The sequence below is a fragment of the Motacilla alba genome, chromosome 23, assembly GCF_015832195.1.
Source record: "Motacilla alba alba isolate MOTALB_02 chromosome 23, Motacilla_alba_V1.0_pri, whole genome shotgun sequence".
Taxonomy (NCBI): domain Eukaryota; kingdom Metazoa; phylum Chordata; class Aves; order Passeriformes; family Motacillidae; genus Motacilla; species Motacilla alba.
In genome coordinates, this window is record NC_052038.1 from 1,094,610 (window position 1) to 1,120,095 (window position 25,486).

General features: G+C 51.9%; 1 protein-coding gene across 6 annotated transcripts in view; it reads right to left on the minus strand.

Annotated features, from left to right (window-relative positions):
* PUM1 (pumilio RNA binding family member 1) overlaps window positions 1-25,486 on the minus strand; it is an 84,399-nt gene that overhangs the window by 3,429 nt on the left and 55,484 nt on the right. For 3 of the 6 annotated variants that reach the window (XM_038160640.1, XM_038160637.1, XM_038160639.1), the window contains exons 12-21: window positions 24,349-24,492; window positions 22,310-22,606; window positions 18,317-18,553; window positions 12,118-12,385; window positions 10,376-10,505; window positions 9,366-9,494; window positions 7,903-8,040; window positions 6,063-6,188; window positions 4,791-4,912; window positions 2,328-2,520 (exon numbers count right to left, since the gene is read on the minus strand). In XM_038160640.1, coding sequence (XP_038016568.1) covers window positions 2,328-2,520; window positions 4,791-4,912; window positions 6,063-6,188; window positions 7,903-8,040; window positions 9,366-9,494; window positions 10,376-10,505; window positions 12,118-12,385; window positions 18,317-18,553; window positions 22,310-22,606; window positions 24,349-24,492 — 1,784 coding nt within the window. Of the gene's footprint in view, window positions 1-2,327; window positions 2,521-4,790; window positions 4,913-6,062; window positions 6,189-7,902; window positions 8,041-9,359; window positions 9,495-10,375; window positions 10,506-12,117; window positions 12,386-18,316; window positions 18,554-22,309; window positions 22,607-24,348; window positions 24,493-25,486 lie in introns of all 6 variants that reach the window. The other 3 variants (XM_038160634.1, XM_038160636.1, XM_038160635.1) reach the window with 1 other exon arrangement.

The window sequence follows — 25,486 nt, forward strand, 5'->3', positions numbered from 1 at the left end:
ATTCCAAAGCCTTTGCTCCATGGGAAAAAGAAAGTAAAAAATGTTAGGAACAATAATTTGTTGTTTTTGTTTGTTTTTTTTAATACACAACTCTGTTATGGATTAACAAATCCAGGGCCCTTCTGCTGCCACAGATAAATTAGGTGTATCCCTTGCCAGATATCTTTATTCAATTATCTTTAGCATTTCTTGTGGACTAAAACAGATTTGGGGTTAAAGGAATGACTCTGAGTGGCTCCTAAACCTAAGAACTAACATCCCTGAGGATTATTCCAGCTGTTTGTGCTGATTCCCGGCGTGTGGAGGTCAAAGCAGCTCCCTCACACAAATTCTGTTGCTTACAGAAACATCAGTCTGGTTTAGTCAAGGATGCTTAAATACAATTTTCTAAAAAAGCTTCATTAGCATTTGAATACCTGACATTATTAGAAATAAATACATCTCAGATTTTCCATGCCTGGGTCAGTCAGGATTTCATTTCTCTGGCTGTACCTGGGCTTCTCCATCAAGTGACCCCAACAAATGTCACTGAGGAAAATGAAAATCCCCGCAGCCCCACCCCCAGCTACAGCCTGTTATTCTCCATCCCCTGGCGTTCTACAGCCCTGCAAATGTGACCTTTGAAAGCAGGGAAATGAAGATATTCCCTGCTTCCAGGGCTCCCTGCCCCTGGAGCAGCAGGCACAGGGGATGGCAGCAAGGCAGATTGCATTCCAAATGTCCTCCTTTTGGAGAAATGTGAACTCCTGGGATGGCTGTGCACGCACTGAGGGCAATGCTAAACCATGGAAGTTTAGGAGAGCAGGAGGATTCTTCTCCAAGGAAACGGTGGTCAGGCACTGGAACTGCCCAGGGAGGCCTGGAGTGCCCATCCCTGGAGGTGGCACTCAGGGCTCGGTGGGGACAAGGTGGGGATGGGGCACAGGCTGCGCCTGGTGGCCTTGGAGGGCTTTTCCAGCCTCAGGGATCCCAGGATTCTGGGAACTGTCACATCAAACTCATTTAGAAGTGAGAAACAGAGGATTTGATAAATTGCTGTGGGCTCGGAGGTGGCACCAGCACAGTGGCACCAGGCAAAGCCGGTGGCCTTGGGAGGGACACAGAGGGACAGGTGGGGCTGGTAGCCACAGGCACAGGGACACAGCCACAGCAGACAGGCAGAGGACAGATCCAGCAGGGACACAGAGGGACACAGCCTGAGCGACACAGCTGCTGGCAGAGGGACACAGGGACACAGTCACAAGGACACAGGTAAGGGGACACACCCCACAGGGACACAGCAAGAGGGACAGAGCCCAAGGGACACTGCCACAGGGACACAGAGGGACACAAGCAGCAGGGACAGAGGAGCACAGGCAGGAGGACACAGAGGGACACAAGCAGCAGGGGCACAGCCCACAGGGACAGAGAGGGACAGCTTGCAAGGGACACAGGCGTAGGACACAGGCAGGGGGACACACTGGGACACAGGCAGGGGGACACACTGGGACACAGCCCACAGGGACACAGCCCCAGGCGCGGCTGGCTCCCGGTGTCGCTCCGACGTGCCCAGCCCGGCGCTGGCAGGAGCGCGGCGCCTGCTCCGTGCAGAACTGGGTCACTGGGACATGGGCACTGCTGCCAGCTGCAGCTCCAGCCCAGGGGCAGCTCCGTATTCCTCCAGAAAGCTGGAGAGGGATTTGTGACACGGGAATGGAGTGACAGCACACAGGGAATGGCTGCACTTGGACAGAGGGCAGGGACAGATGGGATACTGGGATGGAATTGTTCCCTGGCACCCAACACCAGCAGCACCTGGAGCTGCTGCAGAGATCCCAGAGGAATCCACGGAGCTGCTGCAGGACTGGAGCCCCTCTGGAGGCAGCCTGGAGAGCTGGGGGTGCTCCCCTGCAGAGGAGAAGGCTCCAGGGAGAGCTCAGAGCCCTTGCAGGGCCTGAAGGGGCTCCAGGAGAGCTGCAGAGGGACTGGGGACAAGGCCTGCAGGGCCAGCACACAGGGAATGGCTCCCAGTGCCAGAGGGCAGGGCTGGATGGGATCTTGGCAATGAGGAATTGTTCCCTGGCAGGGTGGGCAGGGGCTGGGCTGGAATTGCCAGAGCAGCTGGGGCTGCCCCTGGATCCCTGGCAGTGCCCAAGGCCAGGCTGGATGGGGTTTGGGGCACCTGGGACAGGGGGAAATGTCCCTGGGGTGGAGCAGGATGGGTTTTGAGGTCCCTTCCAATCCAAACCCAAACCATAATTTCCAGCTCCCAGCCACTGCAACACTCCAACCCCTCTGCCATCATTTCCCAGCGTGGCAGTGCCAGGCTGCCCCTCCCCAGTGCCCACCTTGTGCATGACAATCTTCCTCTGGGCGGGCTCGGCCACGTCGATCATCTTCTGCACCACGTAGTTGGCGTACTGATCCTTCATCATGGTGTATAAGGCACTGTGCGGGCCGTCGTTCATGGTGCACACCTCGTCGATCAGCATGGCCCGCTCCGTGCGCGACGCGTGCGTCACACACTTCTCCACCACATTGCTGCAAGGGCACCGCAGCGTCAGCGGGGCGGAACGGGGACGGGAACGGGAACGGGGAACGGGAATGGGAATGGGGACGGGGAACGCGGATGGGAACGGGGAACGGGAACGGGAATGGGGAACAGGAATGGGGAAAGGGAATGGGAACGGGAACGGGGAAAGGGAAGGGGGAATGGGAATGGGGAACGGGAACGGGGAATGGGGAACGGGAATGGGGAATGGGGAACGCGGATGGGAACGGGAATGGGAACGGGAATGGGAACGGGAATGGGAACGGGAATGGGAACGGGAATGGGAACGGGAATGGGAACGGGAATGGGGAACAGGAATGGGGAACGGGAATGGGGAACTGGAATGGGAACGGGAATGAGGAAAAGGAACAGGAAAGGGGAACTGGAATGGGAATGGGAATGGGGAACGGGAATGGGGAAAGGGACTGGGAACGGGAACGGGGAAAGGGAACGGGGAACGGGAATGGGGAATGGGAATGGGGAACGGGAATGGAAACAGGAATGGGGAAATGGAATGGGGAACAGGAATGGGGAACAGGAATGGGGAATGGGAATGGGGAACAGGAATGGGAACAGGAATGGGGAATGGGAATGCGGAACGGGAATGGGGAACGGGAATGGGAAAGGGAATGGGGAACGGGGATGGGGAATGGGAACGGGCATGGGGAACGGGAATGGGGAACAGGAATGGGGAATGGGGAACGGGAATGGGAAACGGGAACGGGGAACGGGAATGGGAACAGGAAACGGGAACAGGAATGGGGAACGGGGATGGGAATGAGGAACGGGAATGGGGAACAGGAATGGGGAATGGGAAATGGGAAATGGGGAATGGAGAACAGGAATGGGAACGAGGAATGGGAACGGGAAAGGAACTGGGAATGGGAACAGGAACTGGGAACAGGAACTGCGAATGGGAACGGAGCACGGAAGTGGGAATATAACAGGGAACTGAGCACAGGTGTCTCCTCAGAGCTTTTCATCCAACCCAAAAAGATCCCATGTGCTGCTACAAGGGCAGGGGATTTGTGCTGGCAGAGCTCAACAGTGTCAAACAGGATCTGGGATCTCAGTGGGAATTCGGGATCTGGACCAGCTCATATTTCACCCTAATCTGTGCCTTGGGATCTGAGTGGGAATTTGGGAACTGGACCAGCTCAGGCCAGTGTCCAGTGATGCTCTATGAGGTCACTGTCCACTCTCACAACAGAGAAGCCAAGTGGTTGTTTTGATTTTCTCCCCACTGGAACGTGGTGGGAATGGACATCCAAGGTTAGAACAACACAGAAACGCTGGTTCAGGAATGAAAAATCTCAGCCAAGCAGAGGATTCCCAGAATTCCTGAATATATTAATGAGCAGCCTGAGCTCTCTGGAGAGCCAGAAGTAGGGTACATGAAAGGGGACCACGAGCTGTGCTGGGCTCATCCCACACCCCTGCCTGACTCACAGCAGCACCCAGCGGGTTTGCTCAGCTCGGGGGACCCTCCACTAATTAACGGAGCTGGAAAGAAGTTTGGGAAAAAGAACCAGGCAGAGCACGGAGGAAGAACCTGAAATAACAATGTGAAGACCACACTCTCCTAATTCTCATTAATGTTCCACTTCCCTCGTGTCCATGAGTACTCTCATCAGAGGAAGAGGGCCTTTGAAGAGCTCAGCCTTCATGTTCCGAGGGCTGGAAGCTCATCCAGCAGGGATTCACACACGTGGGAAGCAGTGCTTTGTCCTGACATCCGCAAACACCTGGATCCTGCTTCACCCACGTGCGGCTCTGCAGCATCTGGGAATGCTGCAGCTCCCCTTGGAGGGTTCCTTTGGTGTGACCCAAAAGGGACACAGCAAAAAGCTGGGAATGGCATGACTGTGAGTGGAAATTCCTCTGGGAAAAGTGGGATGGAATGTTGCTGCACTGATTTCCCAAATCTCCCCATGGCTGGACACAGCATCCCAGGGCAGTGAATGCTCTTACTATCCAAGGGGTAGTGACAACTCAAGCCCCATGAAAATAAATCAGATAAACCAAAGCACATATGAATTCCTGGGTAAATTCAGGAGCTTGGATTAGAGCTACTCTTCCACATCTCCATCCTCCTCCATGACAGACTGGCTGACACACCTCAGTTTATAACTGTTATAAGTAACATTTTTTTTATGAAGCAAAAGTCATTTTCACCTCCCCTACACCCACTCCTAAGTCTTCTGCAGCTCTTCCATGTGTCCGTGCTCCCAGAGGGAGAATTTAAGGAAGGAGTTACTACCTGGCAAATTTATGTTGACTCAACACGAGCACGTTGCCTCTGATTTCTGCTACGATCTTGCTCTTATCCTCAGGCCGGCCGTGCTCCAGGACGTGCTGGATAACGTAATTCCCATACTGATCCTGGGTGGAGACAGCAGCAATGGTCACCAAGGGTGGAGAAGTGGACTAGAAGCATTCCCAGCAAACTGATTCCCAAAGTGCATTCAGAGTTAAAAGTTCAACTAAAGATTAATTTTAGTATTTCCTGAACAAATCAGCTCAATACTTTCTATTTCTGCAAAAATGTGCATTCTAGGGTGGTACCGGGTGGTAAAATTATGCATTTTTGTAGAAATTTTCTTATTTATAGAACTTAAAATTATGTCCTTGCACAGGAAATGTCCATATTCTGCTTAGTCCCCATTTTTTTCCCTCTCTCCAGGTTCAAACCTACCAAATCCCATGTCCTGGAGGGGTGTGCCATGGGTCTGGCTACGGGACACTGTTCTGGATTTGGGAATTTTCAGGGCACAGGATATTTATTTTCCAGTTCAGGGTACCACAGGCCTGATGTCCACGCCCAGCCTCTTCCCAGTTCCCAGTGCTTGAGCACACGGGACTTGGGAACTGGACCAGCTCAAATTTCACCAGTCTGTGCCTTGGGATCTGAGGGGCCACTGGGGAACTGGACCAGGACTGGCTCTGCTGCTTTCTCCACAGGCCCCAAGAGCAGAATCCGTGTAAAACCCTGGCACACCAGGTATCCCTGTAAAACCCTGGCACACCAGGTATCCCTGTAAAACCCTGGCACACCAGGTATCCCTGTAAAACCCTGGCACACCAGGTATCCCTGTAAAACCCTGGCACACCAGGTATCTCTGTAAAACCCTGGCACACCAGGTATCCCTGTAAAACCCTGGCACACCAGGTTCTCCCAGGGATTGCAGGGAGGAGGGAAGGCAGCCAGGCGGGGGGAGCATAGAACCAACTCTTTTTAAGAATTCCAGTGACTTGGCACCTCCTTTTCCTTGGAGTGATCAGCTCCTGGCATTCCTCCTGCTCTCCCCTGCACTGGAGAGAAGCACCAGGACCTGAGGCATCCTCAGAAAGGGAGGTGACAACACCCCTGGCACCCCCTGGACCCGTGCCCGTGGCCAAAGCAGGTGGTGCTGATGAAATTCCTGCCTGCTGTGCTCACTCCCACTCCTTTTCCAGGTGGGAATGTTCCCTGCAGGAGCTGTCCCAGCACCCAGCAGTGACCTGGGGACACTGCAGCCCCTTCCCCACTGACCTGCACCAGCTGCTCCGTGTGCTGGTGGAGCTCCTCCAGGATGGGCAGGGTCTGCTCGGGCAGACAGTGCTCCAGGATCCGCTGGATCACCCGGCAGCCGTAGGGGTGCGTGGACAGAGCAAACACCTGGGGACAAAGGACAGGCAGCAACATGCCATTAGTCCTCGGGAATCCCAGAAACCTGCCAGGATTCCTGCAGGGAATGCCAGCTCCAGGCAGCACCAGCTGCAACTGGAAATGCCCACGGGGACCCCTGGCACATGCCATCCCCACCTGGGGAAGTCTCAGCTTCCCCATCCATGAAAACAAATGGTAAAACCTCCTGATTAATAAAAAAGCCCTGGAACAACCAAGCGTTGCTGGAAGCTTGATTATTCTTTCCAAATAATTCCAGCACATTGTTTGCCAGCACAAATTTTAAACTATTTAAGAAATGCTATGAGCCAGAAAAGTTAAAAATGCCCAGCAAAGGATTTTCCTCAGCTGTTTGGATTTGTTTAAAAGCCTTAACAGTGCTTAGGAGAAGCGACAACAAAGAATCTTTCTCATTTCTAATGGATTAGCAGATCTGTGGGTGAGAACATGACACGTTCTGTTATTGCTGCTCCGTTTTCTGTCTGAAGCACAAAGTCCCGTTTGGTTGCTTTGATTTAACAACAGCAGCAAATCCAAGCACTGAAGTTTAAATCAACAGTCACACATTTTTAATAACTGGTGAGTAAACCCTGCAGGGAAACAGGGCTTGGAGTGCAATTAACTGCTGGGAAATCATCTGGAGGTGCTGAGTTTGATCTACTGTGTGAAGGTTCAGATAAAACTGGAACAACTGGTCAAGGAAATGTCAGTGCCATCAGCTGAGCTCCCAGAGATGTTTCTGCCTTCCCAAACTCCCGGGGGAAAATCCAAGCCTAAACTCTAGTCAAGAGCAAGTTTCCAGGCAGAATCCTGCTTGTTTTGACCCAACCAACCAAATCCCCACTTCCTCCAGACGCCCAGCTCCTGGTTTGTGCTGTATTAGCCCCTGGCTGTCCTCACATCTCTGGGGCAAGTCCTCAAAACTTCAAAGTGCCCCTGCAAAGCCAATTAAATTGAGGCTGGGAACACCCAAAAAGCAGCACTTTTGTACTGGGACCTGAGGCAGGCAGAGTAAAGCCAGACACAACTGGACATCAATTCAGGAGAGGACACCAATAAAAAAGCAAAGAACTAAGAGAGTCAAGGACAACTGCCCATTTCTAGATGAAACTCCTGCTTCTTCCCTGCTCTGAGGCCCCTGGGGATCAGCATTCAGCATTCCTCTAAGCCACCTGCACAGACAGGGATCACAATGAAACTCTGCTCTCCTGTGCACCCCCCATTTTCCTCTCTGCTCCCTTCAAAGAGAAACGGATCTGAAATGCACAAAGTTCACCAATCCTTTGGGTTATCAGGGTCACCTGTCATTAAAAGGGGATCAGCTCAGGGCTCAGAACTTGCTGGGATTCCACACAAGGGAGGTGATAATTAAGGAATTAATGAAGTTTAGACATGACTAAGGTACCTCAGCAGCACAAAACTCTGCTCACCACCTTCACTGGAAGATGGATTAGGGAGAGTCTTGTTTTCCCTCATCACTCAAAAATATTCACTATTCCAGGAGAACAGACTCGTGCAAGGACGTTTTACTCTGGCAGCTCTGCCCAGGAATGATAACACAGATGTGACCAAGGAGTTCCTGGACTCTCACTGCTGAATCAACCCTGCAAGCAACAGCTGCTGAAACTGAGAATTCCCAGGAGCTGAAGTCCCAGCCACTCTGAGGCTGTTCCAAGCTGGCAGCAGGAGCTGGGCAGGGCCTCACCTGTCCCTTGAAGGCATCGATGATGAACTGCAGGGACTGGGGCTGCACACACTCGATGCACTTCTGCACCACGTGGTTCCCGTTCTGGTCCTTGACGCACTTGAGCACGTGCCCGTCCAGCTCCCGAACCATCTCGTTCTACAGAGGACACAGCACAAACAGAAAGCACCACCAGCATCCCCAGCTCAGAGAGCACAGCTGGCACTGCTGGCCTGGGCAGGAGTGCACACGAGAGAGGGGTGCTCCCATGGCCAGGAGATGAGGCTTGGCTGGACACAGAAACCAGCAGGAAAATCCTGCTCTGACACCCTGTCAGCAGCCTGGCCTGCTGGGAGGAGCCCTGGAACAGGAGCTTGGAGCTCCATTCCAACCCAAACCATCGTGGGAGTCTAGGAAGATGAAACCCTCCTTCCTGATGAGCATCCTCTGCCAAGAATCCAAATTAAAGAAATCCTAACCTGGCCACTGCTTTCCTGCGCATCCCCCATTTTCCTCTCTGCTCCCCTTAAAGAGAAGCAAATCTAAAATGCACAAAGTTCACAAACTCTTTGGGTTATCAGGGTCACCTGTCACTAAAACAGGGTCAGCTCTGGGCTCAGAACTTGCTGGGATTTTACACAGGTGATAATTAAGGAACTGATGAAGTTTAGGCATGACTGATGTACCCCACGTGCAGGGTGGAAGCTTCACTCACAAACAGCAATGACACTCTGGGGAACTTTAATGCTTTGACAAGACCCGGGTGAATTCATTTTGTAACTGAACCAAACCCAGGAACTTGGGGAGCACTGAGTACTGAAAAATGCCCCTCTGGAGGAGACAGTAAATCCTTGGAGCAGCAGTGCTGGAGCCTGGGCACGGCCCTGCTGACACACTTGGCTCAGGCTCAGCCTAAAGGACCACTCCTAAAGCCTCTTTCATATTTCTAATTTCATAACCTACATTGAGATTCCTGTTACAACCATTCCCAACCCTTTCTGCCCAGTGTATTTTTCATCTCAATTCATTGTTCCTAAAGCCCTTGAGGAAGTGCTTTATTAATGAGCTCTGAGTGGGGCTATCAGCCACATCTCTCCAAAGCCAGGACGAGGAGCTCCTCATCCATCTCCCTGCAGGAGCGCAGGATGCTGACCCACATAGCAATAACTCAGTGAATATTAAATGAAAACTCTTCCTTCAAGGGATTTAAAAATCTCTTTTAATTCACCCTCATTTTCAGTTTTCCCTACACACATCATCTGCTTCCAGGGAATTAACAGAGAAGCAGCCCCATGGCCAGGGAAGGGGAACAAGGAGGTGACAATGACAACCAAGGACGGTGGCACGGACTCGTCACGCACAAGGAACACCACAAACATGCCAGGAACCAAACCAAGGGAACACCGGGCACAAGAGGGACAGGAGGGGACAGCTCAGTAACATCAAACATCAAGAAGAAAGTTAAAATTGAAACTTACAATTACCTGCTGGTCTGGGGGGATGAACTCCAGGGCCTTCTGGATCACCCTGCAGCCGTACATCTGCAGCGCCAGGGACAGCACGTGGCCACGGATGCGCTCTGCCAGCGCCAGCTTCTGCTCCAGGCTGCCAAACTGGGACAGGAGAAACTGTCACTGCAAGGACAAACCCCTGTCCTGGCCACTGGCACTGCCCTCCCACCCCGGAGGCAGGAGCTGCCCGCAGAGAAGGATCAAAGATCAATGCCACGGGAAAGGGGTGAACTGGCACAGCCAGACGCGTTCTGTGTCTGCCTGCACACCCCAAAGGGGCTGGGGCCACCAGGGTGACCAACCAGCCCTGGACAGGTGACAGCCCCAGGGCTGCCAGGCTGCCAGAAGTACTGGGACAACTCAGGCATGCTCAGGCATGCACAGGGTGGGAATGCTGGGGCGTGTGGGCAGGGCCAGGAGCTGGATTTGATCCTTGCGGGTCCCTTAAAGTTCAGGAGGTTCTGTGATTCTGACTCTCAATTACTGGGCAGAAGCACCAGAACAGCTGGTGAAGGACCAGACCAGTGTCGAGAGACAGTGGTGGAAGGACACAACACCCTCCCAGCAGCTGCTGTTACTGGAGAAGTTTCTCCCTTGTTCCCAAGTCCAGGAGCAGTGACAGCTCAACGCAGCATCCTGGACAAGTTGTGCTGGATCTGCACCTCACAGAACGCCAGGGGGGTTTGGGCTGGAAGGGACCTTAAGGCTCAGCTCATTCCAACCCCCACCCCCTTTTCACTGAAATCTACATCTCCTGAACGCTGCTGTTTATCACAACATGTTTTGCTTTTTGAAGTGTTTCTTTTCAGAGGAATGCGAGTCCTACCCCTCAGTCACCCCAGCAGTGAAGATCCAACAGCTTGTGGGGAGGAGATGGTGCCAGTGCTGAAGGGGTTTAGCCTCAGGGCAGGGTTTTCCAGGCTCATCCAACACCTCAGCACAGCACGAGCCCCAGGAAGAGCTGCAGAGGAGGGCAGACTCACCTCAAAGAACTTCTGAATGACGTAATTGCCAAACACATCCACCATGAGCTGATAGGCGGCCTGCAGGATCTCGTTGAACACCAGCTGACGCTCTGCTGGGGTGGCACGCTCCAGTTTCAGCTGAATAAATCTGAAAAGCAGGCCTTGGAGTGATGCCACGGGCACATCTGTTCATTCAACCCCTTCCCAAAGCCTCACCCGTGTGTTCCAGAAACGACCATGAAAAATCCTATTATGGCGTGAAGATTAAGCACTTTCATTAACCTAAGCTTCCTATCACAAGTTAAATATTCAAATTTAAGACATTTTAGTCATCCACAACTTGCAAGGCTCTTGCAAACACAGATATTTTATCCAGCCATCTGAAAGCTCGGGGTGGTCACAGCCATGAGGTCCATGGCCACGTGGTGGAATCTTCATGCCAAGCAAAGCAGATCTCAGTGGAGTAATGGAGGACGGCCTCGTGTCCAGCTGGCTTTTAAAATGGATTTAGCTGTGCCAGCAGGATGAGTGAGCAAACCACAAAGCAGGGAAGCTCCTTTTCACAGAATTCCCAGAATTCCCAGAATCACTGGGTTGGAAGAGACCTTCAAGCTCATCGAGTCCAACCCAGCCCCAACACCTCAACTCAGCCCTGGCACCCAGTGCCACATCCAGGCTTTGTTAAACACACCCAGGGATGGTGACTGCACCACCTCCCCGGGCAGAACATTCCAGAACTTTATCACTCTTTCTGTGAAAAACCTTTTCCTGATATCCAGTCTGTATTTCCCTTGGGGCAGCTGGAGGCTGTGTGCTCTGGTTCTGTCAGTGCCTGCAGACAGAGCCCAGCCCAGCTGAGCACAGGCACCTTTCAGGAGCTGTGAGAGTGATGAGGGCAGCCCTGAGTCTCCTCTCCAGGATAAATTTGAGGAGGAATTCCTGCTACCAGCACCCATCCCCAACCCTGGACAACACTCTCAGGGATGCCCAGGGTGGGATCATTGGGGTGTCTGGGCAGGGCCAGGAATTGGACTGGACAATCCTTGGGGATTCTGAGAGTGACACTGGCTTGGCTTTTCCTGCTTATTCCCTGGTATGCCTCAGCTTGGGGAAGTGAGATGAAACACAACCACAAAACTCAACTGTGAAACTCAACTGCAAAATGGAACCAACGAAACACAACTGCAGAATGGAACCAATGAAACACAACTGCAAAATGGAACCATGAAACACAACTGCAAAATGGAACCAACGAAACACAACTGCAAAATGGAACCAACGAAACACAACTGCAAAATGGAACCAATGAAACACAACTGCAAAATGGAACCACAAAACACAACTGCAAAATGGAACCAACGAAACACAACTGCAAAATGGAACCAACGAAACACAACTGCAAAATGGAACCAATGAAACACAACTGCAAAATGGAACCACAAAACACAACTGCAGAATGGAACCAACGAAACACAACTGCAAAATGGAACCACAAAACACAGCCACAAAACACAACTGCAAAATGGAACCAACAAAACACAACTGCAAAATGGAACCAACAAAACACAACTGCAAAACACAACTGCAAAATGGAACCATGAAACACAACTGCAAAATGGAACCAACAAAACACAACTGCAAAATGGAACCAACAAAACACAACTGCAAAATGGAACCAACAAAACAAAACTGCATAACACAGCCACAAAACACAACGGATGCTCCCCGAGGAGCAGCCGCGCCCAGGCTGCCCAGCCCACCTGGATCCGTGCTGATCCTGGGAGAACTCCATGATGTGGCCCGCGATCTCGCGCAGCTGCAGGTTGGGGTAGCGGTTGTTGCGGAAGTCCTCGAGCAGGCGGCTGCGGCCCGAGGGCATCACGTCGGACATGCCGTAGCGCAGCCGCGACGACGGGAACAGCGTGCTGCTGGGGCTGAACAGGCTGGAGGCGCTGCTGGCGCTGCGGTACTTGGCCTCCGCGCCCGGCGCCGCCGAGATGTAGCGGCCGCTGCCGTTCGTCAGCCCCCCTGCCAGGGAACAGGGCAGCGTTGGGATGAGGGAATGGATGGGATGAGGGAACAGGGCAGGGATGGGATAAAGGAACGGGGCACAGATGGGATGAGGGAATGGATGGGATGAGGGAATGGATGGGATGAGGGAACAGGGCAGGGATGGGATAAAGGAACGGGGCACAGATGGGATGAGGGAATGGATGGGATGAGGGAATGGATGGGATGAGGGAACAGGGCAGGGATGGGATGAAGGCATGGATGGGATGAGGGAACAGGGCAGGGATGGGATGAAGGCGTGGATGGGATAAGGGAACAGGGCAGGGATGGGATAAAGGAACGGGGCACGGATGGGATGAGAAAATGGATGGGATAAAGGAACGGGGGATGGATGGGATAAAGGAACGGGGCATGGATGGGATAAGGGAACAGGGCTTAGATGGGATAAGGGAATGGATGGGATAAGGGAATGGATGGGATAAGGGAATGGATGGGATAAGGGAATGGGGCATGGATGGGATAAGGGGATGGATGGGATAAGAGAACAGGGCATGGATGGGGATAAGGGCATGGATGGGGATAAGAACAGGGCATGGATAGGATAAGGGCATGGATGGGGTAAGGGAACAGGGCACAGATGGGATAAGGGAACAAGGCATAGATGGGCCTTGTGGGACATGGGAAAGGGCATGGATGGGGATAAGGGAACAGAGTATGGATGTGCTGCATGGGGACAAGGGAACAAGGCACGGCTGGGCCTCATGGGACAAGGGAACGAGGCATGGATGGGCCTCATGGGGACACGGCATGGATGGGGATAAAGGAACAGGACATGGATGGGCCTCATGGGGACACAGGGATCTGACACTGGATCCTGAGTTCTGTTCCAACATGGGGGGGGTCTGATATTCAGCTATGTAGGATTTTGAGGTGGGATTTCTAAGCAGAATTTCTAGGTGGGATTTCTAGGCAGGATTTCCCCACTGGAAGGGTGTTCAGGCACTGGAACTGCCCAGGGAGGTTTGGAGTCCCCATCCCTGGAGATGTCAAAGGAATAAACACGTGGCACTCAGTGCCCCAGTGGAGACTGGTCACAGGTTGGACCTGAAGACCTTGGAGGGCTTCTCCAACCTTGATGATCCCGTTTCATGATGTTCAGGCCTTGGAACTGCCCAGGAAGGTTTGGATTCCTCATACCTAGGGGTGTCTAAGGAATTCCTGGGCATGGCACTCAGCTGGGCTGGTTGATTAGTCACAGGTGGCACCCAATGAGCCCAAAGGGCTTTTCCAACCTCCATGATCCCATTTTGTGATTCCTGACAAAGCTAAGTGAGCCGCCCACCAAGGAATTTAGAGGGGGATGTGTCCAAGCATCTGTGGCACTGCTGGATTAGGGCAGGAACAGCTACAGACTCCAGCAAAGGACTCTGATGATCCCTTCTAAACCAGGATATTCTGTGATTCTGACTCTATTCAATGACATCACATCTCTGACTGTGGCTTCCTGACAAGAGTGAAACAACTCCTGTTCCTCCCCCTGTCTCCAAAATGTCTGAACCAGACCAGTGGCAATCCCAACACACCCAAATTTTAGCTTTTTTGCTGTTTCCACTGCCTTTGCCTCCATCCTCAGGTTGTTCCCACCTCTCCTGCTGCCCTGGCAAGGACTGAGTTAAAGGAAGTCTGCTGGGGGGAGGGGATAGACATAAAAGTATAAAAAATGTGGATATAAAGGCACAAATCACTATTAAACACAGGTCAATACCAATAAATTAAAACCAGGAAAGATTTTAAACCCCGGTGCTTTCACAAGTGGCTGAAATATCTGCAGCCACATTAACAGAGATGCTGCGTGACCCCAAAACAAGAATACGGGGACTGGTGATGCTTCATCCCACAAAGAGAAGCTTTGATAGGAACAAACTGAGACCTTCCAGTGCTCTTTCCCTGCCTGCAATTTTTCGGGATGTGGCTCAGCACGGTGGCAGAGGATTTGGTTTCTGCCCTTCCTGCAGGGCTTGGGATCCCTCTGCTGGTGCAGGAGGAGCCTGCATGGATTTTCCTGGGTGGAACAAAGTCCTGCCAGGGAACACGTCCTGATCACACAGGGACCTGCAGGGCCAGCAGAGGCAGGGGGGAATGCCCGGGAAAGGAGCTGCAGGAATCTGTGCCACGGAGGGGAGAACTCCAAGGAAACCTTGGCAGGGCTGGCTGCAGAGAGGCAGCTCCTGGCAGCCGGGCTGGAATTAAAGTATTCCATAAAACAGAGCTGAGGGAGCTGCACTCCTCAGCCATCGACACCTGGAGGAAGCGCCCATGCAGGAAACTCGAGGAGAACTCTGTATCTGGTGACAGCCTAATTAATTATTAATTATGACCTCTGTGGCTCACTTCCAGCTCAGGATATTTTGTGATTCTACATCTCTGAGCCGAGCAATTTTCTCTGGAGCTAGTGCCAGAACTCTCCTTTCCCAAGGAAGGGGAAGACCCTTTTTCCTCCTTTTATTTTTTCCCAAGGAAAAGGAGAGCTGAGAGCTCCTTGTGCTGCCTTGCTCTGGAGTGCCCAGCACCTCCTGCACCCCGACTCCCACACTGAGCAACAACTCCCAGGTGACAGTGCTGATATTCCTGTCTCCTGGAAGGAGCAGGACTGCCACAGGATGAGTAAAGCACTTTCCAGGTGAGGACACCTGGGAGGGACGAGCTGAGCGATGGGGCACTGATGCTTCCCACTCCCCTGGAATTCTCACAATTCCCACTTTTTGTTCCAACACCTGGAGCAAAGTTAAAACTTGGGACTGAAGTGGAAAATGGTTCCTGACGGGAAAGGGGAGGGTTTGGCACTCAGACTGTTATCTCTCAGTTAAGAGCACGGTCAGTACAGAAAATCTGTCAGAGGTGTTCTGAGAAAGCTCCAATCACGTGGCGATTCAGAGTGACTCTGCTGTCACCCCTGGCTGTCTCTCCTGAGGGAAATGCTGACTGCAGGTTTCCCCAGGATGCTCCACATCATCCTGGGAACACAGAGATCCCATGGGGAACCAGCTTCCTAAATCACAATTCTGAACCCCACCAAAAGCCTGAGATCCTAGGGTGCCTCCAGCTCCTCTGTGCCAGGACTTGGTCAGATCCCAGGCTTCAATGGGATTTTACCAAAAATTATAAAGAAACAGCTCCTTCTTCCTCTGGAGCCAGGCTGGGAGAGCTGGGGGTGCTCCCCTGGAGAGGAGAAGGCTCCAGGGAGAGCTCAGAGCCCTTGCAGGGCCTGAAGGGGCTCCAGGAGAGCTGCAGAGGGACTGGGGACAAGGCCTGCAGGGCCAGCACACAGGGAATGGCTCCCAGTGCCAGAGGGCAGGGCTGGATGGGATCTTGGCAATGAGGAATTGTTCCCTGGCAGGGTGGGCAGGGGCTGGGCTGGAATTGCCAGAGCAGCTGGGGCTGCCCCTGCATCCCTGGAACCCAGGATCCCTGCTTGTGGGACTACAGAGAAATCAGGGAATGGTTTGGGGTAGAAGAGACCTTCAATCCCACCCAGTGCCACCCCTGCCATGGCAGGGACACCTCCCCCTGTCCCAGGTGCTCCCAGCCCCAGTGTCCAGCCTGGCCTTGGGCACTGCCAGGGATGCAGGGGCAGCCCCAGCTGCTCTGGCAATTCCAGCCCAGCCCCTGCCCACCCTGCCAGGGAACAATTCCTCATTGCCAAGATCCCATCCAGCCCTGCCCCCTGGCACTGGGAGCCATTCCCTGTGTGCTGGCCCTGCAGGCCTTGTCCCCAGTCCCTCTGCAGCTCTCCTGGAGCCCCTTCAGGCCCTGCAAGGGCTCTGAGCTCTCCCTGGAGCCTTCTCCTCTCCATTAGAACTGATTTTATATCAAAGGAAATCAGACCTCTCCTTCCCAGTGCCCTCCACTACCAATGAAAGAGAAACCTGGAGAGATAAAATGACTTTTCATGGATTTCAAAGTGAAATCCCTCAAAATCAGAGCAATCCCAGGTGACATGTGACCTACAGCCATCACCCAGCATGGAACCAGCCATGGAGGGGACAAGGCCACAAGGACAGGAATATTTTGGGAAGGTGGGAAGTCCCACACTGATCCTCTCCAGCACAACCCATTCCTGGGGGTGCTAATTCCAATTTCTTTCCAGAGTTTGTTCCCAGACAGATCCACCTTCCTCTGATCCAGAGGAATTCTTAAGATTCTTTGATTCCAAAGAATTTCCAGGATTTGGGGTTTTTTTCCTGCAAGGGCAACCAGGTTTTTCCTAGGTTTGGAATCTGCTTCCTCCTCAGGACTAATTTATTGTGGCCATTTAACTGTCAGCCAAGGCCTCCACAGCTCCATAAATAAAGTCAAAATCCCTCCAGTTCCATTAAAGCTCTGAACAAGGCACGATGGTAAATCTAAACTTGATCTCCAAGAATCATATTTACGACTACTCCAGCTAACCTAGAGCCAGCACTGGATTTATCACACATGCATGGAACAAACATAATAAATACACAGTCTGCTGAGGGGGGAAAACTGCTCTGAGAAGCAGAAGTTTCGTTAAACCCAGCAGATTCATGACACAACCAAAACCAAGTGAATTTTTGGAGGAAATATTAAATTACCTGCTGCAGGTGCAACAAATAATCTCTTTGGTTTGTTTATGAGGGAATGAACACTGCAGGAGGTTCAGATGGGCATTGCTTTATTAGTTAATATTTGCTTTATTTATTTTTAAGATTTATTTTATTGCAGGCCAGGCAGAAGCTCTTTGAGAAGATTCAGCTGCACAAAGTCATGGATCTTCCCAAAATGATTCCTCTTGTGCTTTTGATAAGGCCACACTGATGGGAAACTTTCCAAGGTAAACTCACCAAATCCTCAGCTCAAAGCTGAGCACTGCTCCAGGGAACATTGGTTAAAAGGAGGAATTGTATTCCAAGCTCATTATTCCCAATCTACTGGTATTTTAAAACATCCCCTTTAAAACCATTTAAATTGAAGATCATCTCTCCTTACCTAGTTTATTCCACAAACCATTGCTGCTGTTACCAAGACTGGTGCAAGAAAATCCTGCTTTATAAACACTTGGGAATATTGTCCCTAATTCTGAGCTGAGGAAATGTCTCAGGTTGGAAATGGGCTGTGTGTTCAATCCCCCCTCTGTCAGAGCTGGGGCAGTTCTCTGCTGCTCACGGGGCAGTTTTCTTTCTCTCTGCCACAGCCAATCCTCCCTGCAGGAGATCTCTGCTGCTCATGGCCACTGAGTGTCCCTGCAGGGCTGATCCAATTCCATCATCCCATGGGGAGATGCTGTGCCCAGGGCAGGAGCCAAGCATTCCTCCCTGGATCCAATCTGAGCCTGGCAGCAGCACAGCAGCCTTTGCCCCCTGCATTCCCAGAGGAGCAGCTTTCTGCTGCCCTGCACTGCCAGAGCAAGAGCAGGCCCATCTCCAGCAGCCCTGGAGCTGCAGAGGAAAACTCCAGCCTTGTGCAGGATCCCTGCTCCAGCAGAAGCACAGCTGGCACTGCAGGAGGGCTGAGCCACCATGGAATGGCACTGCTGCCACCAGCCTGAGCCACAGCGTGCCAGGGCCTGCTCTGACTCTGGCAGGGCTTTGTTTGTACTGTTGCATTTGTACTTTTAATTTCCCTAGTACAGAACTGTTATTCCTATTCCCATATCTTTGCCTGAGAGCCCCTTAATGTCAAAATGACAATAATTCAGAGGGAGGGGGTTTGCATTTCTGCCTTCCTCAGCAGACACCTGGCTGTTCAAACCAGGACAGGAAATGAGAAGGAAAGATGGAAACCTGTTTCCAGCTGAACCCTGCAGGACACACACTCCAGGAGGGTTGGACCTGAGTTCAAGATTGTTTCCCACCTAAATGATTGAGAGACCCCCCCACAGCTCCTGCCTCGGGGATCAGGGATGCCCCAGGAGAGGAGCAGGGCTCTTACCCAGGTTGAGGCTGGAGGAGGATCCGTGTGAGGACAAGGAAGGAGGAGGAGTCTGCGAGTGGCCGGGGCCTTGGCTGGGCAGGGGCATGCCCACGGGCCCGGGGGAGGAGGAGAAGCCCAGGCCGTTGTAGAAGCTGTGCCCGATGGGGGTCAGGCTGCTCGAGGTCCTCTTGTACAGGTCGCTGCTGCCCGTCAGCGAGTCCCGGCGCGAGCCGCTGCCCGTGGTGGAGTTTGCCACTGCAGGGACAGGAAAAATGGGAAATGGGAAAATGGGGAAATGGGAAATGCCACCAGCCCCTACAGTGAAGAGCCACAGCTACACTGCACTGGGCTGCTGCTTGGTAAAGAGATCAAATACAGTCATTAAAACCACAGTCATTAAAACCACGCTGGTAATGATAAAACGGCCAAACAAATTCTCTGGGATCTTGTCTTTGCCTTCAGTGCCTTGGAGGATTTATTGTGACAGAGCACATGGAAAAACAGCTCCAAAAATCCCTGAGCAGAAAGGTCAACAATCTCCCTAAAGGAAGGGACCACGCTTTGGGGACACACTAAGATCTTTGGGGACATACTGAGACCTTTGAACACACTGAGCATTTTGGGGCCACAGTGAGCACTTTGGGGACACACTCAGAGCTTGGGGACACACTCAGAGCTTTGGGGACACACTGACACCTTTGGGGACACACTGAGACCTTTGCTCTGGCCCTCCAGGAGAAGGTCTGAGCTCCCCAGAGCTCCCTCCCCACGTTCCCAGGATGGGGCAGATCTGAACTCCCTCTCCTGTTTGCTCCCAGCCATCAGAGCTGAGCCCCAGCCTCAGGGGATTTTCCCTGTGGTGGCTCAGGAGCGAGCCCAGCCTGGTGCACCTCCCTGAAATCCCTGTGCTCACCTTCCAGCAGGTGAGAAATCAGCCCCTGTTTGCCCCCAGCTTGATGGAGCTGGAAATCAGAATTCAATTTCACTCCTAACCCCCACGGTTTTTAAGAGCTGTCTCGACAGGCAAATACAAACTCTTAAAATGCACTGTCAACTAGCGGGGAGAAAAATCAATTTTGCATTAAAATCTTGTTTAATAAACAGTGAAATTGTTAACTGCAATGAACTGATCATTTTTGGTGAGTGCACACGGGCTCCAGGAGCAGCAGGATCAGAGCTTTATTCATTGATTGAGGGAAAACAACTTTGTGAATCTTGGCATTGAGCAAACCACTCATGGAATTCAATTAGTTAAATAAACTGAGGTGAGAGAAGCAAATGCTTTGTTTACCTGGAACCAAGATGGTTCCAATCTCAAGGCTTGGTTAAAGAGAAATATTTAGAATAACTTTTTATTGCAAACTGTTCCTCTGTGAGGTAACAGCCCCTCCCCGAGCCGGCTCTGATGGAGCCAGGTTGGAACCTGCCCCTCACACTGATGAGAGCAGCAAAGTTCAGGACATAATTACTGCCCTGAGACTGAGCAGTAATTAAAACAATTGTTCCACTTCAAAAGGAACACAAACCTAAGGGAAAAAAAAACCCTAAAAAACCAGAGCCATCTCTGGATGGGTTTGATTCTGAAAGGAACCTTGGTCTCCAGCTGCCCAACACCATCAAAGCATGGATGGGAGGTGTCTGCAAGCACAGGGAGTGATTCTTGTGGTGTGTGATGGGAACAATTCCCAGGATAAAGCACAGAAACCACCTCAGATCAGCTTTTTTAAAGGCATGAGGAGGTTCCTCAGCCTTTACTCCAAGGTGAGAAGGGTTGACACACTCTGGAACCAATCTTGTCAGCCAAGTACATGCAGGGAAAAACACTTCCAAGTTAATTACTCTGCTACTGCTAATTATCACCTACTAAAAGCATTTTTGTCAAGAACTGCTGCAGATTTTAAAGCCTGAAGTAGTCCCTAAAGGAAAATTCCCCGTTAGGCTGGGATGTATGAGGAGGGCTCAGCTCAGAGCACAAACTCCTGAAATCTGGAGTTGTCCTCATGATCCTGTCCCCAGGTGGGAATCCTTAAAAACAGAGGGGTTTGGGAAAGCTGCACAAGGCAGGCCTCAGAAACAGCAGAGCTGTGGTTAGAGCTAAGCAGGAGCCATAAGACTGGGCAGCAGACCAGCTGTGTAAGATGCAGACAGTAAGGACAAACAGAACAATGGTCTGTGTACTAACACTTGGCTAGAATAACTCCCTAAGCTGCAGAAAAGTGTATTTAGAGAGATATTAGGAAGTTCTAAGCTTAATAATGGAGCTCTGTGCATTGTGTTTGAAGGTTTACAAGCAGGTATGGTATTAGAAATAAGCAAGCATTGCTTTAACCAAAGGTACCTGTGCTCACAGTGATTGGATAGAACCACTGTCAGTGTGCTTTTGTTTTGTGTGATTGGTCAAAGTTTATCTTTAGTGACATCTGCCTGGCCACCATGTCAGGGTCAACCCCTGAATATTGCCTCAGATTTTTCCCCAGCCTTTCTAACCACTCTGCTGGGGTTTCTTCCTTCTTTTGCTGCTCACTGAAGGCCTTATGGGCATTTTGATTACGTGGAGCTGCCTCTTTTATCTACAATCAATGTTCTGTACTCCTCCATGTCTTGCCTTCCCCCAGTGCTGCTGTGGTCCCAGGTGGGGAGCACTGTGGGCATTTTCAGATCCCCAGGAGTCCTTGCCCATGCTCCCTCTCCCATATCCATATCCCAACTTTGAAAGTGAGCTGGAACATTGAGTTCTGTGGCTGCTGCTGGGGATGTGAGCTGCTGGCATCTTCCCACTGCCATAACCATGTCATGAGACAGATGCTGGAAAATCAACAGAGAGGCATCCCTCAGCAGCCCCATCCTGCTGGTGATTCCCACAATTCCCCCCTCAGTTCACCTAAAAAGAAACCTCTGTAACTGCGTTATTTATTAACTACCTTGTGTTTCACAGCTTTACTAGAATATATCTGCTTATTACTTGCTTAAAGCATCTTTTTTGCTCGCATTAAGCATTGCTATATTACAGCACAGCAATTTTAATGCTGTGAAAGTCCAGTCAGTCCAAAGGGAGTAAGTCGTGCCTCATAGCAATTACAGGTCATTGTTCAAAAAAGCCTCACCAGTTCCAAGGTCTTAATTCAAAACCTTCCTCCTTCTATATATATATACCTTCAATCCACTATATACACCTTCATCCACTATCTCTGCAGGATTTCAAGAACTCTCTGAATCCATTTCCTACCTCTCTCTCGTATGATAAAAACCTCTTTGATACTTTTGTCCATCATTTGTGACACACACCCAAGTATGCTACCAGTATCACCACTACAACACCCAACACACATAAACCTATTTTATAAAGTTCCCTTAGCCAAGGTGCAATGCTGTAGTGCACTAAATGGTTCATTTAGTTGTTTTGCACTGGGCGGTTGGAGATTTGCACTGAGCAGTCTTTATATTGCACTGAACAGTTTATGTTCATGGTTTGTTCTCCCCCTCTTGGGGAAATCCCCTCTCTTATCCCATGGTTTTTCCCTCACACACCCCTCTCCCCAGTACCCCCTGGGGGTCTCTCTGCTGCTCAGATTCCTCCCCTTGCCCCTCCTCACTTGTATCCCATGGGCTGTTGCCCCCTTTATTCCCTCCCAGGTCCAAATCTCCCCTCGAGAAGGCGACGTCCTCTTTTCCATCTGTGGGGTTGCCTGATCTGGTGTCTCCTATCAAGTCAACAAACCAAGGACATTATTCCCCACGTGGAGAAGAATGCTTCTCGTCTTTTGCCTTTCATGTAGGATCGTGTGGGCTGGGGTCCACAGCTAGCCGGACGGGACCCAAACAGCCCGGCCAGACACGGATTCTGACAGCGCAAAGCTCCGCTCCTGGAACACATCACCTAAGCTCCGCCTCGGAGGGAGCAGCGGCGCTCCTCCCAGCCCCGTCCCGCTGCTGATCCGTAGCCAGCCCAGCTGGCAGTGCTGGGAGCCGTGCCCCTCACCTGCCGTGCCCCTCACCTGCCGTGCCCCTCACCTGCCGTGCCGAAGCCGCCCAGCGCCGAGCCCAGCGTGGCTCCCAGGGAGCTGCTGCTGCCGAAGCCCAGCGAGGTGTTGGCGGGCTGGGCCGAGCCCTGCGAGAACAGCGAGCTGCTCTGCGAGTTGCTGCTCAGGGAGTTGTTGCCGTAGAAGGAGCTGGAGGCCAGGTTGTTGGTGGGCTGCTGCTGGGGCTGCGGCTGCGGCTGCTGCGTGCCCAGGGGCCGGAAGGGGCCGTTGGTGGTCCCTGCCAGCCCTCCTGCTGCTCCGTTGGCCGACGCCGCGGCCGCCGCCACGGCTGCGGGACACAAAAACGGGGGGAAAATGGAAAAGCCGCTGAAAAACACTGAGAAAATGCATTTTCATCACAGTTCTGGAAGTTAAAACTTAGCAGGTTGCTTTGAATTGCTACAGTTTTTTTCTTTCGGGACCAAACTCTGCATAAATCTCTCTTTATTCTATCTGAGCTGCCCACAGCGCCCAGACTCCAGCCATGCCCAGCTGTTCTTGCTGCTCCTGTGCTGCTGAAGCTGCACAGATCAAAACCAGGAATGGCTCTTTCTCCAAAGACCCAAGAGTCCAATCAGTGCAGCCCCACACTTGCAAGGGCCAGTTAAGAAACCAGAGTTTTGAAATAATTGAAATGGTCCTTCAGCACATGAAACATGAACCTCGGTGCCAAGAACATCGAACCCGAGGACTTTTGGTTTTCAGCCAGTTCCAAAGTTAAAGAAAAAGCAAAATAAACAAGAACTACAAGAAAACAATTAAAAGGCCCATTTCATAATCTGAACCCAGTGCTGGCAGGGGCTGCTCACACCAATGGATTGAAAAGTCCTTTTAAAAGCCTTGAACTCCCAAGGAACCCAAATAAATGCCAAAGCAACTCATGGCAAAGGCCATTTTAGGCACGGTAGTGTCATAAAGCATAAATCAAGGAATGGTTTGGGTGGGAAAGGACCTTAAAACTCATCCTGTTCCACCCCAGGGACACCTCCCACTGTCCCAGGTGCTCCCAGCCCCAGTGTCCAGCCTGGCCTTGGGCACTGCCAGGGATCCAGGGGCAGCCCCAGCTGCTCTGGCAATTCCAGCCCAGCCCCTGCCCACCATGCCAGGGAACAATTCCTCATTGCCAAGATCCCATCCAGCCCTGCCCTCTGGCACTGGCAGCCATTCCCTGGCTCCTGGCCCTGCAGGCCTTGTCCCCAGTCCCTCTGCAGCTCTCCTGGAGCCCCTGCAAGGGCTCTGAGCTCTCCCTGGAGCCACTGGGAATTCTGAAGGCAAGTAGGAAAGCTGGTGGTGTCAGGGGGCAGTTTTAAATACCTGCCATGAAACTACAAAATCACTCAGGTTCCTGCTCCTGCCCCTCTCCGTGGCTGCTCCGGAGGCTCAGCCCAAGTTGAGCACAGAGGATGTTTCTCAACAACAATCCCTGCAGGGATCTCAGTGAGGGCAAGTTTGTCATCACTGCCAGCGGAGCACGGAGGGGTGGGGACACAGCAGGCACTTGGAGGGACCAGAAGTCACCTGTCTGAACCATTGTGGGGGCAGGACTCACCTGCCTGAGCAGGGGGGGACAGGACTCACCTGCCTGAGCCAGTGAGGGGACAGGACTCACCTGCCTGAGCCAGTGAGGGGACAGGACTCACCTGCCCGAACCAGGGAGGGGACAGGACTCACCTGCCTGGGCCAGGGAGGGGACAGGACTCACCTGCCTGAGCAGGGGGGGACAGGACTCACCTGCCTGAGCAGGGGGGGACAGGACTCACCTGCCTGAACCAGGGAGGGGACAGGACTCACCTGCCTGAGCAGGGGGGGACAGGACTCACCTGCCTGGGCCAGGGAGGGGACAGGACTCACCTGCCTGAGCAGGGGGGGACAGGACTCACCTGCCTGGGCCAGGGAGGGGACAGGACTCACCTGCCTGAGCAGGGGGGGACAGGACTCACCTGCCTGAACCAGGGAGGGGACAGGACTCACCTGCCTGGGCCAGGGAGGGGACAGGACTCACCTGCCTGAGCAGGGGGGGACAGGACTCACCTGCCTGGGCTGCAGAGGAGCTGATGATGACAGGGGCAGGGGCCACCAGGCGCACGGGAGCCCCCAGGCCGTTCCTGGCCCCGGCGTTGACCACGAGGGCTCCTGTTTGGTCATAATAAGCAGCAGGAGCCAGCACGGGGTAACCTGCAGAGGCAAGCACAGGGGACAGGGCAGGTGACAAACACATCGGCCATGTCCAGGTGAGTGCGGCGCAAGAGGGTTTTTAAAGGAAAAGCTGAATGGGAAAAAAAAGAAGCAAGAACAGCCCTGCTTTCCCCAAAAACATCCACGATTTTACACTGAGAATTTCAGGTAGAAAAGACTTTTTGCCCCCTGGATCTTTTCTATTACACTGTCACCAGTGGAAATTCAGCTAAAACAGGGTTTAAAATACAAAAGCACCGCTGCTGCTCCATGGTATGTACAACATGTGCTGGGACTGCTCAGAGCTGGGGCTGCCAGGGTGCACCCACAGGAACTTCCACTTCTGTATTTTGGAAGGTTGGTACCATAAAATATTCTTTAATGCCTGTAAATAAACTCTCATAAATGCTGGTGACACACACAGCAGCAGGCTGACAGAATATAGTGATTTAGGCACCTCATTATGGAATTCTACATTAAATGAAAACAATAAAATTAAATGCAGTGACTTTCTAAGGTGGGGGGTCACAAAGAGAATGTTAGGGAATATTTGCTTTGCAAATACAGGTACAAACACACATCTGTGGTTGTATGTGTGTGTGTATTTGCTTTGCAAATACAGCCCAAATAACAGAGATTAAAGGAAATCTGCAGAGTTCACTTTGTAACTTAATACTCCAACATTCTTCTTAAAAATAAAATAAAAAGCCCCAATTAAAGACAGGACAGTGCCAGCAAAGAGACCTGAAACCCAAATAATCCTTTTTTCCTTGCATTTGACCAGCAGGACATATCTGCACGTTATTCTAATGAGCTCAGGTTTGTGCTTTACTATCACAATAATGTCCTGAATAACTGAATTTCAGCAGCACTTTACCCCAAAGCCTCAGCGATCAGAGTCAGAATTCCTACAGCAGCTCCTGCAATGAAGAGCCAGAAATGAGAACTAAACCCTGCTCCCTTTTATCCCTTTTCTTTCCCTGATTTTAAGCCT